Source organism: Astyanax mexicanus, chromosome 3, assembly GCF_023375975.1.
Source record: "Astyanax mexicanus isolate ESR-SI-001 chromosome 3, AstMex3_surface, whole genome shotgun sequence".
NCBI lineage: Eukaryota > Metazoa > Chordata > Actinopteri > Characiformes > Acestrorhamphidae > Astyanax > Astyanax mexicanus.
The window spans coordinates 61,072,027-61,093,961 of record NC_064410.1 but is presented as its reverse complement, the minus strand read 5'-3'; the positions used below and the strand labels follow the sequence as shown (position 1 = coordinate 61,093,961).

Genomic DNA, 21,935 nt, shown 5'->3' with positions numbered 1-21,935 from the left:
ACAAAGGATCAGTAAAATACTGTATATACAAAAATTAAAAAGTTAATCAAACCACTCATAACCACTCAAACCAATCTAATTTATAAAACATACAGTTGGTGGTGGCCGTCCCTTACCTAGGGTGTTTAACGGTTAGAGGCCTTCATGATATGAATGTATGAGTGAGCACCTTCTTACCTGTCCACAGTGTTGCCAACTCCTCAATAAGGAAAGTAGCTATTGGCTGTCCTAAAAGTCGCTAGAAGTCGCTAAATGACGCCATCGCCTAATTTGCATAATACATGTTTTTGAAGCTGTAAAGGATTAGGGTTGTGGGAGAGAAAAAAGTGAGTAAAAACACCATAAATGTGTTAGAAATAATACAAATGAACAACTTCTGTTGCTTTTTAAATAGGAGGTCACTTTTTAACAGTAACTTCGTTTTTAGGTGAATTACATAAATTAGTTTTTTGCCATGTTCTTAAATGTTATTATAAGAGCAGCAGTTAGCCGGAACTGTTATTCCTGTTATTCTACGTTTTTTTTTTTTTTTTTTTTTTAGTTTGTTTGTTTTATTTTATTTATTTTTTTTACGTTTTCTTAAGTTTTCTTTATTTTTAAACCTATCATAGACAAATTGTTCAATGGTTCAATAAATATTAAGCTTTGTTTTATTTATTTATTTATTTTTGGCTTTGTATTTAGCTTTGATTTATTTATTTATTTATTTTTTTTACGTTTTCTTAAGTTTTCTTTATTTTTAAACCTATCATAGACAAATTGTTCAATGGTTCAATAGATATTTAGCTTTTTATAAAGATGCAGACACTGTGGAGGAGGTGAGTGACAGGCTGTGTGGAGAATGAGGTGAGTGAATGATTGAGACAAAGTGAGTTAAATTAAGGGATTTTATACTTCTGCTCTGTAAATACAGAGCGGGGTCAGTCAGCGGCGGCTGTGGGCACGCGCAGTTTATTTACAGTGTGTTGGTGGAGCGGTGTGTGTGTGCTCTGACAGTCAGACTGCACTGTGAGTGGTGTGGGGCGGGGCTGACGGCAGCGCCCGCTGCAGCGCGGAGGACAGGAACTGAAGAGCGCGTGTTCATCTCAGAGTCGCCAAAAGTCTCCAATAACACCACAAAAACTCGCTAGATTTGTCGCTAGTCCCTTTTTTACAACAAAAGTCGCTAGAGGGTCTGAAAAGTCGCTAAATATAGCGACAAAGTCGCTAAGTTGGCAACACTGCCTGTCCAGCACCTGAGATGAAAATGCTCTTCTTCTGTGGCTCTAAGTGGTGTCTGTCTATCTGAATGTCTGTCTGCCTCCCTGTTTCCCTCTAGTGGCAGACTACTGTAAAATTCTGTCAGCAATGCATTTTTTGTATATTGCTATGGATTACTTGCATTGAAAGACATGCTCCTATTTTTTCTGGCAGTTTCTGTACACTTGGACACTTTTTGGTCTGATCGAATTATCATTAAAAGCTTTATGTGGAAGGTGAACAGATGTCTTCTTTGCTGGAAGTTAATGAGAACTTGATGTGGCAGCATTTCTCTATTCACCACTTTCATGGAGAGACATGTCATCTGCTGGTGTTGATCCACTGTGTTTTATTATCAAGTCTAAAGTCAGTGCAGTTTTGTTTTCCCACAAAATCTTACAGCACTTCATATCTTACAGCTCCCCTCTGCTACTGACAACTTTTATAGAGATGCAGATTTCATTTTCCAGCAGGACTTGGCACACTGCCCACACTGCTAAAAGCACCAATTGCTCTTATATAATATTCTAATCGCCTGAGACACTGATTTTTGGGTTTTCATTGGCTGTAAGCCATAATCATCAACAATAAAAAATACCTCTTAAAGGAGATCACTCTGTGTGTAAGACAGCTATATAATTGACTAAATTACTGAAATAAAGTAACTTTTGCCCCACAAAGCAAAAAGAACAGAGAATGAACCAGAAACCAAATGAATGGAGTACAGTTGAAGCATAAACCTAAGACCCAGAGGTATGAAGATTTTTATTAGCAGCCAATGCCCTAGGAGGGAAATCTCCTCCCATATTATAATATATAAATGCTACTGGAATAGTCACAAAAATGTGATTATAATCAAATATTTAGTTTCTTTTTTATATAGTGTAGCAACTTATGTTTTACTGTGCATTAACCTCCTCAAGACACACATGTATTGTATGTGGCCCTCATATTTGAAAAAGGTGGCCGATTTGAATCCCAGTCATGCAGCTTGCCACCAGCTGCCAGAGCCCTGAGAGAGCACAATTGGCCTTGCTTTCTCTGGGTGGGTACAGTAGATGGCGCTCTCTCTTTCCCCTCATCACTCCTAGGGTGATGTGGATCAGCACAAGACTGCGTCTGTGGGCTAATGTATCAGAACCGAGTCGCTGCTGTGCTTTCCTCCGAGCGTAAGCGCTGTGATGCTACTCGGCAATGCTACAGCATTAGCAGCAGTTCAAAAAGAGGCGGAGTCTGACTTCACATGTATCAGAGGAGGCGTGTGTTAGTCTTCACCCTCCTGATGTTGGGGCATCACTAGTGATAGGGGGGACATACAGCTGAGTAGCAGCTGAATGAGTGGGACGATTTCTTTTTAAATACACACTAAGAAAAATAAGTACAGATTTGTACCTAAAAGAGTACACAGTTTGTCTCTTATACTAATACTTATACTCAGGTACAAGAAAGTACCTTTCATTTAAAGTCCTTTTTTGTACCCGTGATTTTTGTACCTGTTACATTTGGGGTAGGTGTGGGATCCAAGTGCAAAGCAGATATGAATATATAATGGATATATATATTTTATATATATTTATACACTTATAAGGATATAGTTCTATTATGTATTATTTAGTTCTAGTTATGGATTGGGATAATAATTTTAAATGTGTTGTGCTTAAGTGACTGTTTCTTCAAGGAGACTGGAGAATGGGTGGAAAAAATACCCCACAAGAGGTGTGGAAAAAAAGGCGGGAAACAGAACAAAGGAAATGCCACAAAATGGCATGTACCAAAAAAAGACAGCTTTAAAACTTCAAATAAACCAAACTAAAACACAACCAAACTCAAAACTGGCTGAGCACCGCTCATTCTTCTCTTTATGCTCTCTTTCAAGATATTTTCTTTTCTTTTCTTTTATTTTCTTTCTGTGTGGCTTTCTTTTCAGATCTCTTTCCTTCTTTTGAGACCACCTTTTCCTTTTATTTTATTTTTGTTTGGCTTTCCTTTAAGATCACCTATTCTTTTCTTTTCTTTTTGTGTGGCTTGCTTTTCAGATCACTTTCCTTTTTTGAGATCACCTTTTATTTTATTTTTATTTTATTTTATTCTCTTTTCTTTTCTTTTTCTATTTTCCCTCTGTTACCGGTCACACCTCTGTGAAGGTGCACCAGTGAGGTCTGGTTTGACTGAGGTTTATATAGGGTAGTGCACAGGTGCAGCTGGTTGACACTTATCACTGCCGGGGATTCTGGGAGTTGGAGATTTGGGATCCCACTCTACCATTTCCTCCACTATGTCTACCAGTCCCCCTGCTGGCAGCCCGTGGTGCAGCACTACCCGTCACAGTACCAGTAAAGATTATAAAGATTATAAACATTATCATCAAGTGAATATGTGTCAAGAACTTGATGATCCACAAATATCTGGCTTTCAAATGAAAAATGTATAATTCAAATATATATGGTTTATTAGTACAGTGATACAGAATACTGAATGTACCTTTTGATGCTGATTAAATGGTACAAATCTTTACTTTCTGCTGTTAGGAAATACTTTTTACTTCAGAAGAAACACAACTAACCCTGTAAAGACCAATATTATACCTTTGAGGGAACAATTATGATAATAATGACAAAAAAGTACTGGTAACACTTTCTATGAATGTCATCTCTATAAGACTTTATAAACATATTCATAACACATTATAATGCATTCATAAGGCATAATAAACATGGCTATACATATTTATAAAACTCTATAATTCATGATAGCCATGTTTATTATGCATCATGAACTGTGATTATAATGCATTGATAGCTGTGTTTATAACATGTTTATAACATACATCAATACCAAGAAACTCAGTGCCAGCTTGTAGACTTGTATCATGACTAAAAAAGCTTCTAACTTATAAACACACCCTCAATAATCCTATAAATATATTTTCAACCACTTATGAATTATACTTGTCTTGAATATAGTATTAGTTATAGTCAATTATAATGTATTATGACAGGTCTTTGTGCCTCTAAGTAAAGTGACACTTTCATTGTGGGACTAGATTTTTAACGATAGATATATACTATTTTAACATGTATATCATAAGCACAGCTTATAATGTATTATGATCACAAGTCATAATGCTTAATAAACATGGCTATAGTGGGTTATGCATTTTTATAAATCTTTATAGCCATGTTTATTATGCCTTGTGAATGCATTATAATATATTATGAATGTAGTTATAGAGTCTAATAAAGATGACATTCATAGAAAGTGTTACCAAAGTACTTATATCGTACCTCTGTTTTTTAGAGTGTAGAAAAGAAAAAGGTAACTTTAATTAAATTGTATATAATATATTTTATACTCCTAAAACAGGAACGGTGTCTAGTATTATTTCATATAAGGAAGGTTCTGTTTAGATAAAGATATACTGTAATTAATATTTTTAGGAAAATCTGTAAATGTAACATCTAACAAATTGTTGACAAAACTACTTGAAATATACAGTAGTTGATTGACATCTTGGTTGAAATATGAATATCATTCTGGCATACACATCCGCAATCAAAAATTAAAAATGATTTCTTATTTATTTTGTGATTAACAGAAAGAAGAATTGTTTACAGTATACAGGAAATATATTATCATCAAAACAACAAGTCAATTAACCCCTTATCAGGCGAGGATTTCTATCAATTTTCTGCCTTATATTACACCACTAAATCTTAAGGATTTCTATTCAAGCATTAAATAAAAAGCTTTGATATGTTTGATAAGGAACTGAAAATCATAATTGTAATTGTAATAGAAAATATATGTAAAAAAAATATTAATTAAGTAAATCTGCTAATGTCAAAATATTATCTATAAAATCATAAAATTGTCTCTTTCCTGAACTTTATTTTAAAATATTTTTGAATACAAGTCAAACAGTTCATGTCCTCCAAACCTTTAGTTTTATTAGGTTTGTCTAGTTTTACCTCTATTTTCAAACCTGCAGAATTTGGGTTGATTCCTAAATTCAGATTTACTGATCTAGAATCATTAAGTGAATTAGAGAGAAAACAGGCAATTTTTTTAAAGTTATTTTACTGCAGAAAAAAGGGTTTTGTATCACCAACACCTGTAGCCTGTATACAGGACAAGTCATTTTAAGGGGTTAAATAATTTAAAATATTTGCCATATTTGCCCTTATAATCTAAACGATATCCTCTTTTTCCCTAAAAACAGTGTTTTAATCCCTTTCTTGATCTCCTGCAGTTTCAGTCCATAAATAACAGGATTAAACAGAGGAAGAATAACCAGAATTGCCATTGACATCATCATAGAAGCGATATGAGGTACACTTTTTTCTAGTCGGTTATTGATAACCTCAAAACAGGAGATAACAGAGAAAATGATTAATGCAATGAGATGAGGGAAGCAGGTCTGCAGAGCTTTTCTCCTGAATTCCTTTGAGTTCTTTAAACAGACAGAGAGAATTCTGACATAGGAGAAGATTATAAAGATCACAGGTGGAATCACAGCAATGACTGTAATAAATATCCCGTATAAATTATTTACAGTCGTGTCTCCGCAGCTTAATTTAACAATGCTGTAATTATTACAGTAGATTCTCTCCAGTTTAAATCGACACAGTTTCAGTCTGTAGGTTAAAATGACCAATATTCCAATTTCACAGAAAGGAACAAACCAGCAGATGAATAAGAGTTTTCTGACAGTAGACATGTTCATAAGAGTCGGGTACTGTAAAGGTTTACATATGGACACGTATCTGTCGTAGGCCATAGCTGATAACAGTGTAAACTCTGTTAACGCAACTGTATAAATGCAAAAAGCTTGAATCAGACATCCTTCATAAGAAATTCCTGGTCTTTCAGACAGAAGGTCACTCAGAAGTTTGGGATAAATCACAGTGGTTCCAAACAAAGAGTTCAGAAGTAAAGCAGTGATGAAAATGTACATCGGCTCATGCAGTTTCTTATCCGTGAGCACAATGAAGATGACACCAGCATTGAAGCATACGATCAGCAAATACACTGTAAAAGAAATGATAAAATAAACATATCTGTACTTTTCCAGCTCTATATGACCCTCCAATAGTATGTAAGTGACAGCCGTTGAATCATTCATGAGTACTCAATATGAAATAAAATATCCCATCAATATCAATAGGATTAGATATGTCTGGTTTGAGTTTTACATCCACTCAAGAGTCAAGCATCATTTAGTAGCCATCAAAAAATAAGCATGTACTGCTGCTGTACAGTAATGCTATGCTAAATACATTTCTTCTTCTGTGTTTAAATATTATATATCAGTGTTCATCTGCATCACTGAATGATTGACAGATCCTGGCCCTTCCTTCCATTGTGAAACAAACAACGACTTAGCTTTAAATCTCTACGGAATAAAGTAGACAATGGGAAAAAAAGACAATGGAAGATGATGTAGCACACAATAAGAAGATGACACATTAATTGCCAAATTTATATGCCTATAACAACTGGAGGTTTACTTAGGGCTCATTCCCATTCCCTTACAATTAGTTTATGATCCAATCACCTAACCTTCCCATTCATCACATATACACGAATCATCCACAAGGCCACAATCTCTTCACCACGGTCGTCAGGTATTTTATTTTTTAATTACATAGCCAACACTTTCATCCAAAGAGACTTACATACAGCTTTGGGAAAAAAATAAGAGAGCACTTAAAAATGATGATTTTCTTTGATTTATCCAAATTAAAAACCTCTGGAATATAATCAAGAGGAAGATGGATGATCACAAGCCATCAAACCACCAAACTGAACTGCTTGAATTTTTGCACCAGGAGTAAAGCAGCATAAAGTTATCCAAAAGCAGTGTGTAAGACTGGTGGAGGAGAACATGATGCCAACATGCATGAAAAAACAAAACTGGGATTAAAAACCAAGGTTGTTCCTCCAAATATTGATTTCTGAACTCTTAAAATTTATGAATATTAACTTGTTTTCTTTGCATTATTTGAGGTCTGAAAGCTTTGCATCTTTCTTGTTATTTCAGCCATTTCTCATTTTCTATAATAAATGCTCTAAATGACAATATTTTATTTGGAATTTGGGAGAAATGTTGTTTGTAGTTTATAAAATAAAACAACAATGTTTATTTTACTCAAACATGAACCTATAAATAGCAAAATCAGAGAAACTGATTCAGAAACTGAAGTGGTCTTTTCATTTTTTTCAGAGCTGTATGTAGTAAAAAGTACAAAATCTACAAAAATGGATATACTTGTTTGGACAGTGATGATACAATGTGTACCAACTTAGGCCCTGCTTTTACTTGCTATATATATATATATATACATATATATATATATATCAGTTAATAATTCGTTATTTTATATTTTATAAATTATTTAGTTTGTATGTGTCAATTTGTTTTTATGGTCTTTTAGAATATTCTATTTTTTTCTTCTTTTTACATATAAATTGTATTAGTCTATATCAAATGCTGTTTTAAACTTAGTATTTCTTCAATTTATTATTTTGACTATTTGGTTCTTATTATTTTTAATTTATTATTAAATGTTTTTAATCCCTTTTAAACTCTAAAGGATCGGCTGCATTGTAAATGAGGGCCACCCTCAATGTATTCCCCAGTAAAAAAATAAAGTTTGTTTTTAACATAAGTATTATAATCACGAGAATATTTATAGCCAGGTTTATAATGGCTTATAAATGCATAATAATATGTTACAAATGTGTTTATAGAGTCTAATACAGATGACATTCATAGAAAGTGATACCAAAAAACTTCTTGTGTAACTGTGTTCATTACAATTTCTCTTATCATCCTCCTCACTGTGCGTGGTGGCAAAATAAACTTGCGTCCTCGTCCAGGCTTGTTTACCACTGTTCCAGTTGTTTTAAACTTCTTAATAATTCCTCTGACAGTAGATATGGACAGGTGTAGGCGAGTAGCGATTTTCTTGTAGCCATTGCCTGACTTGTGAAGGTCAACACACATCTGCCTCACTTGAATGGTATGTTCCTTTGTCTTTCCCATGTTGAAGATAAATGGCCTCTGTGTCACGTCATATTTATACCCCAGGGAAACAGGAAGTTGTGAATTACTAATTAAATGTTCCTACATACTCTGATCAACTTCGTAAACTACTGTAGAAGTGACAGAAATACTTTTATTACATTTATTTCCTAAGAATTGTTAGGGGTGCCAATAATTGTGGAACAGGTGATTTTATGAAGAATAATTATTTCTTAGTCAGGGATTTTATTTCCCCCTTAAAATTTACTTGAGTTAAAGGTTGTATTTTACTTTTTTCCCATCGTGGTCCTATATTATTTTGAACAAAACTCAATTTATGAGAAGCTAAAGAACACATCTTAACCAGGGGTGCCAATAATTATGGAGGGCACTGTATATTATCATCAAAACAACAAGTCAATTAACCCCTTATCAGGCGAGGATTTCTATCAATTTTCTGCCTAATATTACACCACTAAATCTTAAGGATTTCTATTCAAGCATTAAATAAAAAGCTTTGATATGTTTGATAAGGAACTGAAAATCATAATTGTAATTGTAATAGAAAATATATGTAAAAAAATATTAATTAAGTAAATCTGCCAATGTCAAAATATTATCTATAAAATCATAAAATTGTCTCTTTCCTGAACTTTATTTTAAAATCAATATATATTTTTGAATACAAGTCAAACAGTTCCTGTCCTCCAAACCTTTAGTTTTATTAGGTTTGTCTAGTTTTACCTCTATTTTCAAACCTGCAGAATTTGGGTTGATTCCTAAATTCAGATTTACTGATCTAGAATCATTAAGTGAATTAGAGAGAAAACAGGCAATTTTTTTTAAAGTTATTTTACTGCAGAAAAAAGGGTTTTGTATCACCAACACCTGTAGCCTGTATACAGGACAAGTCATTTTAAGGGGTTAAATAATTTAAAATATTTGCCATATTTGCCCTTATAATCTAAACGATATCCTCTTTTTCCCTAAAAACAGTGTTTTAATCCTTTTCTTGATCTCCTGCAGTTTCAGTCCATAAATAACAGGATTAAACAGAGGAAGAATAACCAGAATTGCCATTGACATCATCATAGAAGCGATATGAGGTACACTTTTTTCTAGTCGGTTATTGATAACCTCAAAACAGGAGATAACAGAGAAAACTAGATTGCAGTTCCTGCAGAAACTGCGAGTGTGATTGCAGTGCTGGCTGGTATCTGCTAAGGTGTTGCTAGGTGGTTGCTAAGGTGTTGCTAGGTGGTTGCTAAGGTGTTGCTGTGGTATCCGGGGTGGTTGCTAAGATGTTGCTAGGTGGTTGCTAAGGTATTGCTAGGCGGTTGCTAAGGTGTTGCTATGGTATCCAGGATGGTTGCTAAGGTGTTGCTAGGTGGTTGCTAGGGTGTTGCTAGGCGGTTGCTAAGGTGTTGCTATGGTATCCGGGGTGGTTGCTAAGGTGTTGCTAGGTGGTTGCTAGGGTGTTGCTAGGCGGTTGCTAAGGTGTTGCTATGGTATCCGGGGTGGTTGCTAAGGTGTTGCTAGGTGGTTGCTAGGGTGTTGCTAGGCGGTTGCTAAGGTGTTGCTATGGTATCCGGGGTGGTTGCTAAGGTGTTGCTATGGTATCCGGGGTGGTTGCTAAGGTGTTGCTAGGTGGTTGCTAAGGTGTTGCTAGGCGGTTGCTAAGGTGTTGCTATGGTATCTGGGGTGGTTGCTAAGGTGTTGCTAGGTGGTTGCTAGGTGGTTGCTAGGGTGTTGCTAGGCGGTTGCTAAGGTGTTGCTATGGTATCCGGGGTGGTTGCTAAGGTGTTGCTAGGTGGTTGCTAGGTGGTTGCTAGGGTGTTGCTAGGCGGTTACTAAGGTGTTGCTATGGTATCCGGGGTGGTTGCTAAGGTGTTGCTAGGTGGTTGCTAGGTGGTTGCTAGGGTGTTGCTAGGCGGTTGCTAGGTGGTTGCTAAGGTGTTGCTATGGTATCCGGGGTGGTTGCTAAGGTGTTGCTAGGTGGTTGCTAGGTGGTTGCTAGGGTGTTGCTAGGCGGTTGCTAAGGTGTTGCTATGGTATCCGGGGTGGTTGCTAAGGTGTTGCTAAGTGGTTGGTAGGTGGTTGCTAAGGTGTTGCTAGGCGGTTGCTAAGGTGTTGCTATGGTATCCGGGGTGGTTGCTAAGGTGTTGCTAGGTGGTTGCTAGGGTGTTGCTAGGCGGTTGCTAAGGTGTTGCTATGGTATCCGGGGTGGTTGCTAAGGTGTTGCTATGGTATCCGGGGTGGTTGCTAAGGTGTTGCTAGGTGGTTGCTAAGGTGTTGCTAGGCGGTTGCTAAGGTGTTGCTATGGTATCTGGGGTGGTTGCTAAGGTGTTGCTAGGTGGTTGCTAGGTGGTTGCTAGGGTGTTGCTAGGCGGTTGCTAAGGTGTTGCTATGGTATCCGGGGTGGTTGCTAAGGTGTTGCTAGGTGGTTGCTAGGTGGTTGCTAGGGTGTTGCTAGGCGGTTACTAAGGTGTTGCTATGGTATCCGGGGTAGTTGCTAAGGTGTTGCTAGGTGGTTGCTAGGTGGTTGCTAGGGTGTTGCTAGGCGGTTGCTAGGCGGTTGCTAAGGTGTTGCTATGGTATCCGGGGTGGTTGCTAAGGTGTTGCTAGGTGGTTGCTAGGTGGTTGCTAGGGTGTTGCTAGGCGGTTGCTAAGGTGTTGCTATGGTATCCGGGGTGGTTGCTAAGGTGTTGCTAAGTGGTTGGTAGGTGGTTGCTAAGGTGTTGCTAGGCGGTTGCTAAGGTGTTGCTATGGTATCTGGGGTGGTTACTAAGGTGTTGCTAGGTGGTTGCTAGGTGGTTGCTAAGGTGTTGCCAGGCGGTTGCTAAGGTGTTGCTATGGTATCTGGGGTGGTTGCTAAGGTGTTGCTAGGTGGTTGCTAGGTGGTTGCTAGGGTGTTGCTAGGCGGTTGCTAAGGTGTTGCTATGGTATCCGGGATGGTTGCCAAGGTGTTGCTAGGTGGTTGCTAGGTGGTTGCTAGGGTGTTGCTAGGCGGTTGCTAAGGTGTTGCTATGGTATCCGGGGTGGTTGCTATGGTGTTTCTAGGTGGTTGCTAGGTGATGTATATACATCAATTAGATTAAATGGTGTTTGCACGTTGCTACGCAACGTGCAAATACATCAATCAGCTATGCACGCTAGGTTGCTCTGGCCGTTCGGGGGTGTCCAAACTTTTGACCCGTGGCTCCATTACACACAGTACTGGGGGGCCGGGGTGTCCAAACTTTTGACCCATGGCTCCATTACACACAGTACTGGGGGGGGGCCGGGGTGTCCAAACTTTTGACCTAACGCTGATTTATCCCATAGCTGCTCCATACACTCACAGTACTGGAGTTCTAGCTACCTGTCCTTCGATCTAGCTGCCGTCCTCCGATTGGCCCCATTCATTCCAATGGGGCCACTTCGTACGACATTCGTACGAAATCCGTACGTCGTAACTTTTCGTAACGCATATTTTCGGAAAGAGCTCAATAAGTTCTACAGGTCCTCAATTGGTTTCATCTTCGTATTTCAAAAATTGCGACGTCCACGGGCGTGCAAAGTTCTGCCCATTCATTTTCAATGGTCAAAAAAACGCGTACTTACGAAGTTTTTACGAAAAACGTAAGTCCGATCGGAAAGCTGTATACAAGCCCACCATTCCCGATATGGACGCACGTTTTCTCTTTTGAACGAAGTCGATATTTCGAAAACTGCGGCACTAGTTAACCGGACAAAAAACAGGTGGAATAATAATAATAACTAGATTGCAGTTCCTGCAGAAACTGCGAGTGTGATTGCAGTGCTGGCTGGTATCTGCTAAGGTGTTGCTAAGGTGTTGCTATGGTATCCGGGGTGGTTGCTAAGGTGTTGCTAGGTGGTTACTAGGTGGTTGCTAAGGTGTTGCTAGGCGGTTGCTAAGGTGTTGATAGGCGGTTGCTAAGGTGTTGCTATGGTATCTGGGGTGCTTGCTAAGGTGTTGCTAGGTGGTTACTAGGTGGTTGCTAAGGTGTTGCTAGGCGGTTGCTAAGGTGTTGCTAGGCGGTTGCTAAGGTGTTGCTATGGTATTTGGGGTGGTTGCTAAGGTGTTGCTAGGTGGTTGCTAGGTGGTTGCTAGGTGGTTGCTAAGGTGTTGCTATGGTATCCGGGGTGGTTGCTAAGGTGTTGCTAGGTGGTTGCTAGGTGGTTGCTAGGGTGTTGCTAGGCGGTTGCTAAGGTGTTGCTATGGTATCTTGGGTGGTTGCTAAGGTGTTGCTAGGTGGTTGCTAGGTGGTTGCTAGGGTGTTGCTAGGCGGTTGCTAAGATGTTGCTATGGTATCCGGTGTGGTTGCTAAGGTGTTGCTAGGTGGTTGCTAGGTGGTTGCTAGGGTGTTGCTAGGCGGTTGCTAAGGTGTTGCTATGGTATCCGGGGTGGTTGCTAAGGTGTTGCTAGGTGGTTGCTAGGTGGTTGCTAGGGTGTTGCTAGGCGGTTGCTAAGGTGTTGCTATGGTATCCGGGGTGGTTGCTAAGGTGTTGCTAGGTGGTTGCTAGGTGGTTGCTAGGGTGTTGCTAGGCGGTTGCTAAGGTGTTGCTATGGTATCTTGGGTGGTTGCTAAGGTGTTGCTAGGTGGTTGCTAGGTGTTTGCTAGGGTGTTGCTAGGCGGTTGCTAAGGTGTTGCTATGGTATCCGGGGTGGTTGCTAAGGTGTTGCTAGGTGGTTGCTAGGTGGTTGCTAGGGTGTTGCTAGGCGGTTGCTAAGGTGTTGCTATGGTATCCGGGGTGGTTGCTAAGGTGTTGCTAGGTGGTTGCTAGGTGGTTGCTAGGGTGTTGCTAGGCGGTTGCTAAGGTGTTGCTATGGTATCCGGGGTGGTTGCTAAGGTGTTGCTAGGTGGTTGCTAGGTGGTTGCTAAGGTGTTGCTAGGCGGTTGCTAAGGTGTTGCTATGGTATCCGGGGTGGTTGCTAAGGTGTTGCTAGGTGGTTGCTAGGTGGTTGCTAAGGTGTTGCTAGGCGGTTGCTAAGGTGTTGCTATGGTATCCGGGGTGGTTGCTAAGGTGTTGCTAGGTGTTTGCTAGGTGGTTGCTAAGGTGTTGCTAGGCGGTTGCTAAGGTGTTGCTATGGTATCCGGGGTGGTTGCTAAGGTGTTGCTAGGTGGTTGCTAGGTGGTTGCTAGGGTGTTGCTAGGCGGTTGCTAAGGTGTTGCTATGGTATCCGGGATGGTTGCTAAGGTGTTGCTAGGTGGTTGCTAGGTGGTTGCTAGGGTGTTGCTAGGCGGTTGCTAAGGTGTTGCTAGGGTATCCGGGGTGGTTGCTATGGTGTTTCTAGGTGGTTGCTAGGTGATTTATATGCATAAATTAGATTAAATGGTGTTTGCACGTTGCTACGCAACGTGCAAATACATCAATCAGCTATGCACGCTAGGTTGCTCTGGCCGTTCGGGGGTGTCCAAACTTTTGACCCGTGGCTCCATTACACACAGTACTGGGGGGCCGGGGTGTCCAAACTTTTGACCCATGGCTCCATTACATACAGTACTGGGGGGCCGGGGTGTCCAAACTTTTGACCTAATGCTGTTTTATCCCATAGCTGCTCCATACACTCACAGTACTGGAGTTCTAGCTACCTGTCCTTCGATCTAGCTGCCGTCCTCCGATTGGCCCCATTCATTCCAATGGGGCCACTTCGTACGACATTCGTACGAAATCCGTACGTCGTAACTTTTCGTAACGCATATTTTCGGAAAGAGCTCAATAAGTTCTACAGGTCCTCAATTGGTTTCATCTTCGTATTTCAAACATTGCGACGTCCACGGGCGTGCAAAGTTCTGCCCATTCATTTTCAATGGGCAAAAAAACGCGTACTTACGAAGTTTTTACGAAAAACGTAAGTCCGATCGGAAAGCTGTATACAAGCCCACCATTCCCGATATGGACGCACGTTTTCTCTTTTGAACGAAGTCGATATTTCGAAAACTGCGGCACTAGTTAACCGGACAAAAAACAGGTGGAATAATAATAATAATAATAATAATAATAAGAAACAGACTTAAGAAGATCAATAGTGTGATCTGCAATCACACTAACTAGATTGCAGTTCCTACAGAAACTGCGAGTGTGATTGCAGAGCTGGCTGGTATCTGCTATGGTGTTGCTAAGGTGTTGCTAAGTGGTTGCTAAGGTGTTGCTATCGTATCCAGGGTGGTTGCTAAGGTGTTGCTAAGTGGTTGCTAGGTGGTTGCTAAGGTGTTGCTAGGTGGTTGCTAAGGTGTTGCAATGGTATCCGGGGTGGTTGCTAAGGTGTTGCTAGATGGTTGCTAGGCGGTTGCTAAGGTGTTGCTATGGTATCCGGGTTGGTTGCTAAGGTGTTGCTAGGTGGTTGCTAAGGTGTTGCTATGGTATCCGGGGTGGTTGCTAAGGTGTTGCTAGGTGGTTGCTAGGGTGTTGCTAGGCGGTTGCTAAGGTGTTGCTATGGTATCCGGGGTGGTTGCTAAGGTGTTGCTAGGTGGTTGCTAGGGTGTTGCTAGGCGGTTGCTAAGGTGTTGCTATGGTATCCGGGGTGGTTGCTAAGGTGTTGCTAAGTGGTTGCTACGTGGTTGCTAAGGTGTTGCTAGGCGGTTGCTAAGGTGTTGCTATGGTATCCGGGGTGGTTGCTAAGGTGTTGCTAGGTGGTTGCTAGGTGGTTGCTAGAGTGTTGCTAGGCGGTTGCTAAGGTGTTGCTATGGTATCCGGGGTGGTTGCTAAGGTGTTGCTAGGTGGTTGCTAGGTGGTTGCTAGGGTGTTGCTAGGCGGTTGCTAAGGTGTTGCTATGGTATCCGGGGTGGTTGCTAAGGTGTTGCTAGGTGGTTGCTAGGTGGTTGCTAGGGTGTTGCTAGGCGGTTGCTAAGGTGTTGCTATGGTATCCAGGGTGGTTGCTAAGGTGTTGCTAGGTGGTTGCTAGGTGGTTGCTAAGGTGTTGCTAGGCGGTTGCTAAGGTGTTGCTATGGTATCCGGGGTGGTTGCTAAGGTGTTGCTAGGTGGTTGCTAGGTGGTTGCTAGGGTGTTGCTAGGCGGTTGCTAAGGTGTTGCTATGGTATCCGGGGTGGTTGCTAAGGTGTTGCTAGGTGGTTGCTAAGGTGTTGCTAGGCGGTTGCTAAGGTGTTGCTATGGTATCCTGGGTGGTTGCTAAGGTGTTGCTAGGTGGTTGCTAGGCGGTTGCTAAGGTGTTGCTATGGTATCCGGGGTGGTTGCTAAGGTGTTGCTAAGTGGTTGCTATGCGGTTGCTAAGGTGTTGCTAGGCGGTTGCTAAGGTGTTGCTATGGTATCCGGGGAGGTTGCTAAGGTGTTGCTAGGTGGTTGCTAGGTGGTTGCTAAGGTGTTGTTAGGCGGTTGCTAAGGTGTTGCTATGGTATCTGTGGTGGTTGCTATGGTGTTTCTAGGTGGTTGCTAGGTGATTTATGTGCATAAATTAGATTAAATGGTGTTTGCACGTTGCTACGCAACGTGCAAATACATCAATCAGCTATGCACGCTAGGTTGCTCTGGCCGTTCGGGGGTGTCCAAACTTTTGACCCGTGGCTCCAGTACACACAGTACTGGGGGGCCGGGGTGTCCAAACTTTTGACCCATGGCTCCATTACACACAGTACTGGGGGGCCGGGGTGTCCAAACTTTTGACCTAACGCTGATTTATCCCATAGCTGCTCCATTACACACAGTACTGGAGTTCTAGCTACCTGTCCTTCGATCTAGCTGCCGTCCTCCGATTGGCCCCATTCATTCCAATGGGGCCACTTCGTACGACATTCGTACGAAATCCGTACGTCGTAACTTTTCGTAACGCATATTTTCGGAAAGAGCTCAATAAGTTCTACAGGTCCTCAATTGGTTTCATCTTAGTATTTCAAAAATTGCGACGTCCACGGGCGTGCAAAGTTCTGCCAATTCATTTTCAATGGTCAAAAAAACGCGTACTTACGAAGTTTTTACGAAAAACGTAATTCCGATCGGAAAGCTGTATACAAGCCCACCATTCCCGATAAGGACGCACGTTTTCTCTTTTGAACGAAGTCGATATTTCGAAAACTGCGGCACTAGTTAACCGGACAAAAAACAGGTGGAATAATAATAAGAAGAAGAAGAAGAAGAAGAAGAAGAAGAAGAATAAGACTTAAGAAGATCAGTACTGTGATTGCATTACTGCAATCACACTAATAAGACTTAAGAAGAACAATACTGTGATTGCATTACTGCAATCACACTAATGATTAATGCAATGAGATGAGGGAAGCAGGTCTGCAGAGCTTTTCTCCTGAATTCCTTTGAGTTCTTTAAACAGACAGAGAGAATTCTGACATAGGAGAAGATTATAAAGATCACAGGTGGAATCACAGCAATGACTGTAATAAATATCCCGTATAAATTATTTACAGTCGTGTCTCCGCAGCTTAATTTAACAATGGCGTAATTACTGCAGTAGATTCTCTCCAGTTTAAATCGACACAGTTTCAGTCTGTAGGTTAAAATGACCAATATTCCAATTTCACAGAAAGGAACAAACCAGCAGATGAATAAGAGTTTTCTGACAGTAGACATGTTCATAAGAGTCGGGTACTGTAAAGGTTTACATATGGACACGTATCTGTCGTAGGCCATAGCTGATAACAGTGTAAACTCTGTTAACGCAACTGTATAAATGCAAAAAGCTTGAATCAGACATCCTTCATAAGAAATTCCTGGTCTTTCAGACAGAAGGTCACTCAGAAGTTTGGGATAAATCACAGTGGTTCCAAACAAAGAGTTCAGAAGTAAAGCAGTGATGAAAATGTACATCGGCTCATGCAGTTTCTTATCCGTGAGCACAATGAAGATGACACCAGCATTGAAGCATACGATCAGCAAATACACTGTAAAAGAAATGATAAAATAAACATATCTGTACTTTTCCAGCTCTATATGACCCTCCAATAGTATGTAAGTGACAGCCGTTGAATCATTCATGAGTACTCAATATGAAATAAAATATCCCATCAATATCAATAGGATTAGATATGTCTGGTTTGAGTTTTACATCCACTCAAGAGTCAAGCATCATTTAGTAGCCATCAAAAAATAAGCATGTACTGCTGCTGTACAGTAATGCTATGCTAAATACATTTCTTCTTCTGTGTTTAAATATTATATATCAGTGTTCATCTGCATCACTGAATGATTGACAGATCCTGGCCCTTCCTTCCATTGTGAAACAAACAACGACTTAGCTTTAAATCTCTACGGAATAAAGTAGACAATGGGAAAAAAAGACAATGGAAGATGATGTAGCACACAATAAGAAGATGACACATTAATTGCCAAATTTATATGCCTATAACAACTGGAGGTTTACTTAGGGCTCATTCCCATTCCCTTACAATTAGTTTATGATCCAATCACCTAACCTTCCCATTCATCACATATACACGAATCATCCACAAGGCCACAATCTCTTCACCACGGTCGTCAGGTATTTTATTTTTTAATTACATAGCCAACACTTTCATCCAAAGAGACTTACATACAGCTTTGGGAAAAAAATAAGAGAGCACTTAAAAATGATGATTTTCTTTGATTTATCCAAATTAAAAACCTCTGGAATATAATCAAGAGGAAGATGGATGATCACAAGCCATCAAACCACCAAACTGAACTGCTTGAATTTTTGCACCAGGAGTAAAGCAGCATAAAGTTATCCAAAAGCAGTGTGTAAGACTGGTGGAGGAGAACATGATGCCAACATGCATGAAAAAACAAAACTGGGATTAAAAACCAAGGTTGTTCCTCCAAATATTGATTTCTGAACTCTTAAAATTTATGAATATTAACTTGTTTTCTTTGCATTATTTGAGGTCTGAAAGCTTTGCATCTTTCTTGTTATTTCAGCCATTTCTCATTTTCTATAATAAATGCTCTAAATGACAATATTTTATTTGGAATTTGGGAGAAATGTTGTTTGTAGTTTATAAAATAAAACAACAATGTTTATTTTACTCAAACATGAACCTATAAATAGCAAAATCAGAGAAACTGATTCAGAAACTGAAGTGGTCTTTTCATTTTTTTCAGAGCTGTATGTAGTAAAAAGTACAAAATCTACAAAAATGGATATACTTGTTTGGACAGTGATGATACAATGTGTACCAACTTAGGCCCTGCTTTTACTTGCTATATATATATATATATACATATATATATATATATCAGTTAATAATTCGTTATTTTATATTTTATAAATTATTTAGTTTGTATGTGTCAATTTGTTTTTATGGTCTTTTAGAATATTCTATTTTTTTCTTCTTTTTACATATAAATTGTATTAGTCTATATCAAATGCTGTTTTAAACTTAGTATTTCTTCAATTTATTATTTTGACTATTTGGTTCTTATTATTTTTAATTTATTATTAAATGTTTTTAATCCCTTTTAAACTCTAAAGGATCGGCTGCATTGTAAATGAGGGCCACCCTCAATGTATTCCCCAGTAAAAAAATAAAGTTTGTTTTTAACATAAGTATTATAATCACGAGAATATTTATAGCCAGGTTTATAATGGCTTATAAATGCATAATAATATGTTACAAATGTGTTTATAGAGTCTAATACAGATGACATTCATAGAAAGTGATACCAAAAAACTTCTTGTGTAACTGTGTTCATTACAATTTCTCTTATCATCCTCCTCACTGTGCGTGGTGGCAAAATAAACTTGCGTCCTCGTCCAGGCTTGTTTACCACTGTTCCAGTTGTTTTAAACTTCTTAATAATTCCTCTGACAGTAGATATGGACAGGTGTAGGCGAGTAGCGATTTTCTTGTAGCCATTGCCTGACTTGTGAAGGTCAACACACATCTGCCTCACTTGAATGGTATGTTCCTTTGTCTTTCCCATGTTGAAGATAAATGGCCTCTGTGTCACGTCATATTTATACCCCAGGGAAACAGGAAGTTGTGAATTACTAATTAAATGTTCCTACATACTCTGATCAACTTCGTAAACTACTGTAGAAGTGACAGAAATACTTTTATTACATTTATTTCCTAAGAATTGTTAGGGGTGCCAATAATTGTGGAACAGGTGATTTTATGAAGAATAATTATTTCTTAGTCAGGGATTTTATTTCCCCCTTAAAATTTACTTGAGTTAAAGGTTGTATTTTACTTTTTTCCCATCGTGGTCCTATATTATTTTGAACAAAACTCAATTTATGAGAAGCTAAAGAACACATCTTAACCAGGGGTGCCAATAATTATGGAGGGCACTGTATATTATCATCAAAACAACAAGTCAATTAACCCCTTATCAGGCGAGGATTTCTATCAATTTTCTGCCTAATATTACACCACTAAATCTTAAGGATTTCTATTCAAGCATTAAATAAAAAGCTTTGATATGTTTGATAAGGAACTGAAAATCATAATTGTAATTGTAATAGAAAATATATGTAAAAAAATATTAATTAAGTAAATCTGCCAATGTCAAAATATTATCTATAAAATCATAAAATTGTCTCTTTCCTGAACTTTATTTTAAAATCAATATATATTTTTGAATACAAGTCAAACAGTTCCTGTCCTCCAAACCTTTAGTTTTATTAGGTTTGTCTAGTTTTACCTCTATTTTCAAACCTGCAGAATTTGGGTTGATTCCTAAATTCAGATTTACTGATCTAGAATCATTAAGTGAATTAGAGAGAAAACAGGCAATTTTTTTTAAAGTTATTTTACTGCAGAAAAAAGGGTTTTGTATCACCAACACCTGTAGCCTGTATACAGGACAAGTCATTTTAAGGGGTTAAATAATTTAAAATATTTGCCATATTTGCCCTTATAATCTAAACGATATCCTCTTTTTCCCTAAAAACAGTGTTTTAATCCTTTTCTTGATCTCCTGCAGTTTCAGTCCATAAATAACAGGATTAAACAGAGGAAGAATAACCAGAATTGCCATTGACATCATCATAGAAGCGATATGAGGTACACTTTTTTCTAGTCGGTTATTGATAACCTCAAAACAGGAGATAACAGAGAAAACTAGATTGCAGTTCCTGCAGAAACTGCGAGTGTGATTGCAGTGCTGGCTGGTATCTGCTAAGGTGTTGCTAGGTGGTTGCTAAGGTGTTGCTAGGTGGTTGCTAAGGTGTTGCTGTGGTATCCGGGGTGGTTGCTAAGATGTTGCTAGGTGGTTGCTAAGGTATTGCTAGGCGGTTGCTAAGGTGTTGCTATGGTATCCAGGATGGTTGCTAAGGTGTTGCTAGGTGGTTGCTAGGGTGTTGCTAGGCGGTTGCTAAGGTGTTGCTATGGTATCCGGGGTGGTTGCTAAGGTGTTGCTAGGTGGTTGCTAGGGTGTTGCTAGGCGGTTGCTAAGGTGTTGCTATGGTATCCGGGGTGGTTGCTAAGGTGTTGCTAGGTGGTTGCTAGGGTGTTGCTAGGCGGTTGCTAAGGTGTTGCTATGGTATCCGGGGTGGTTGCTAAGGTGTTGCTATGGTATCCGGGGTGGTTGCTAAGGTGTTGCTAGGTGGTTGCTAAGGTGTTGCTAGGCGGTTGCTAAGGTGTTGCTATGGTATCTGGGGTGGTTGCTAAGGTGTTGCTAGGTGGTTGCTAGGTGGTTGCTAGGGTGTTGCTAGGCGGTTGCTAAGGTGTTGCTATGGTATCCGGGGTGGTTGCTAAGGTGTTGCTAGGTGGTTGCTAGGTGGTTGCTAGGGTGTTGCTAGGCGGTTACTAAGGTGTTGCTATGGTATCCGGGGTGGTTGCTAAGGTGTTGCTAGGTGGTTGCTAGGTGGTTGCTAGGGTGTTGCTAGGCGGTTGCTAGGTGGTTGCTAAGGTGTTGCTATGGTATCCGGGGTGGTTGCTAAGGTGTTGCTAGGTGGTTGCTAGGTGGTTGCTAGGGTGTTGCTAGGCGGTTGCTAAGGTGTTGCTATGGTATCCGGGGTGGTTGCTAAGGTGTTGCTAAGTGGTTGGTAGGTGGTTGCTAAGGTGTTGCTAGGCGGTTGCTAAGGTGTTGCTATGGTATCCGGGGTGGTTGCTAAGGTGTTGCTAGGTGGTTGCTAGGGTGTTGCTAGGCGGTTGCTAAGGTGTTGCTATGGTATCCGGGGTGGTTGCTAAGGTGTTGCTATGGTATCCGGGGTGGTTGCTAAGGTGTTGCTAGGTGGTTGCTAAGGTGTTGCTAGGCGGTTGCTAAGGTGTTGCTATGGTATCTGGGGTGGTTGCTAAGGTGTTGCTAGGTGGTTGCTAGGTGGTTGCTAGGGTGTTGCTAGGCGGTTGCTAAGGTGTTGCTATGGTATCCGGGGTGGTTGCTAAGGTGTTGCTAGGTGGTTGCTAGGTGGTTGCTAGGGTGTTGCTAGGCGGTTACTAAGGTGTTGCTATGGTATCCGGGGTAGTTGCTAAGGTGTTGCTAGGTGGTTGCTAGGTGGTTGCTAGGGTGTTGCTAGGCGGTTGCTAGGCGGTTGCTAAGGTGTTGCTATGGTATCCGGGGTGGTTGCTAAGGTGTTGCTAGGTGGTTGCTAGGTGGTTGCTAGGGTGTTGCTAGGCGGTTGCTAAGGTGTTGCTATGGTATCCGGGGTGGTTGCTAAGGTGTTGCTAAGTGGTTGGTAGGTGGTTGCTAAGGTGTTGCTAGGCGGTTGCTAAGGTGTTGCTATGGTATCTGGGGTGGTTACTAAGGTGTTGCTAGGTGGTTGCTAGGTGGTTGCTAA

General features: G+C 40.1%; 2 protein-coding genes across 2 annotated transcripts; both read right to left on the bottom strand.

The window, feature by feature from the left end:
- Nucleotides 1-5,156: 5,156 nt before the first annotated feature.
- On the bottom strand, nt 5,157-6,461 carry LOC125799386 (putative gustatory receptor clone PTE03). The gene has a single exon (XM_049475968.1). It carries the CDS (start codon nt 6,359-6,361, stop codon nt 5,420-5,422), a length of 942 nt encoding a protein of 313 aa, XP_049331925.1. The 5' UTR covers nt 6,362-6,461; the 3' UTR covers nt 5,157-5,419.
- Nucleotides 6,462-8,970: 2,509 nt separating this feature from the next.
- On the bottom strand, nt 8,971-17,304 carry LOC125799395 (putative gustatory receptor clone PTE03). The gene is made up of 2 exons (XM_049475983.1): nt 16,474-17,304; nt 8,971-9,426 (listed from the first exon to the last, which is right to left on the bottom strand). Exons 1-2 carry the CDS (start codon nt 17,210-17,212, stop codon nt 9,221-9,223), a joined length of 945 nt encoding a protein of 314 aa, XP_049331940.1. The 5' UTR covers nt 17,213-17,304; the 3' UTR covers nt 8,971-9,220.
- Nucleotides 17,305-21,935: the final 4,631 nt, after the last annotated feature.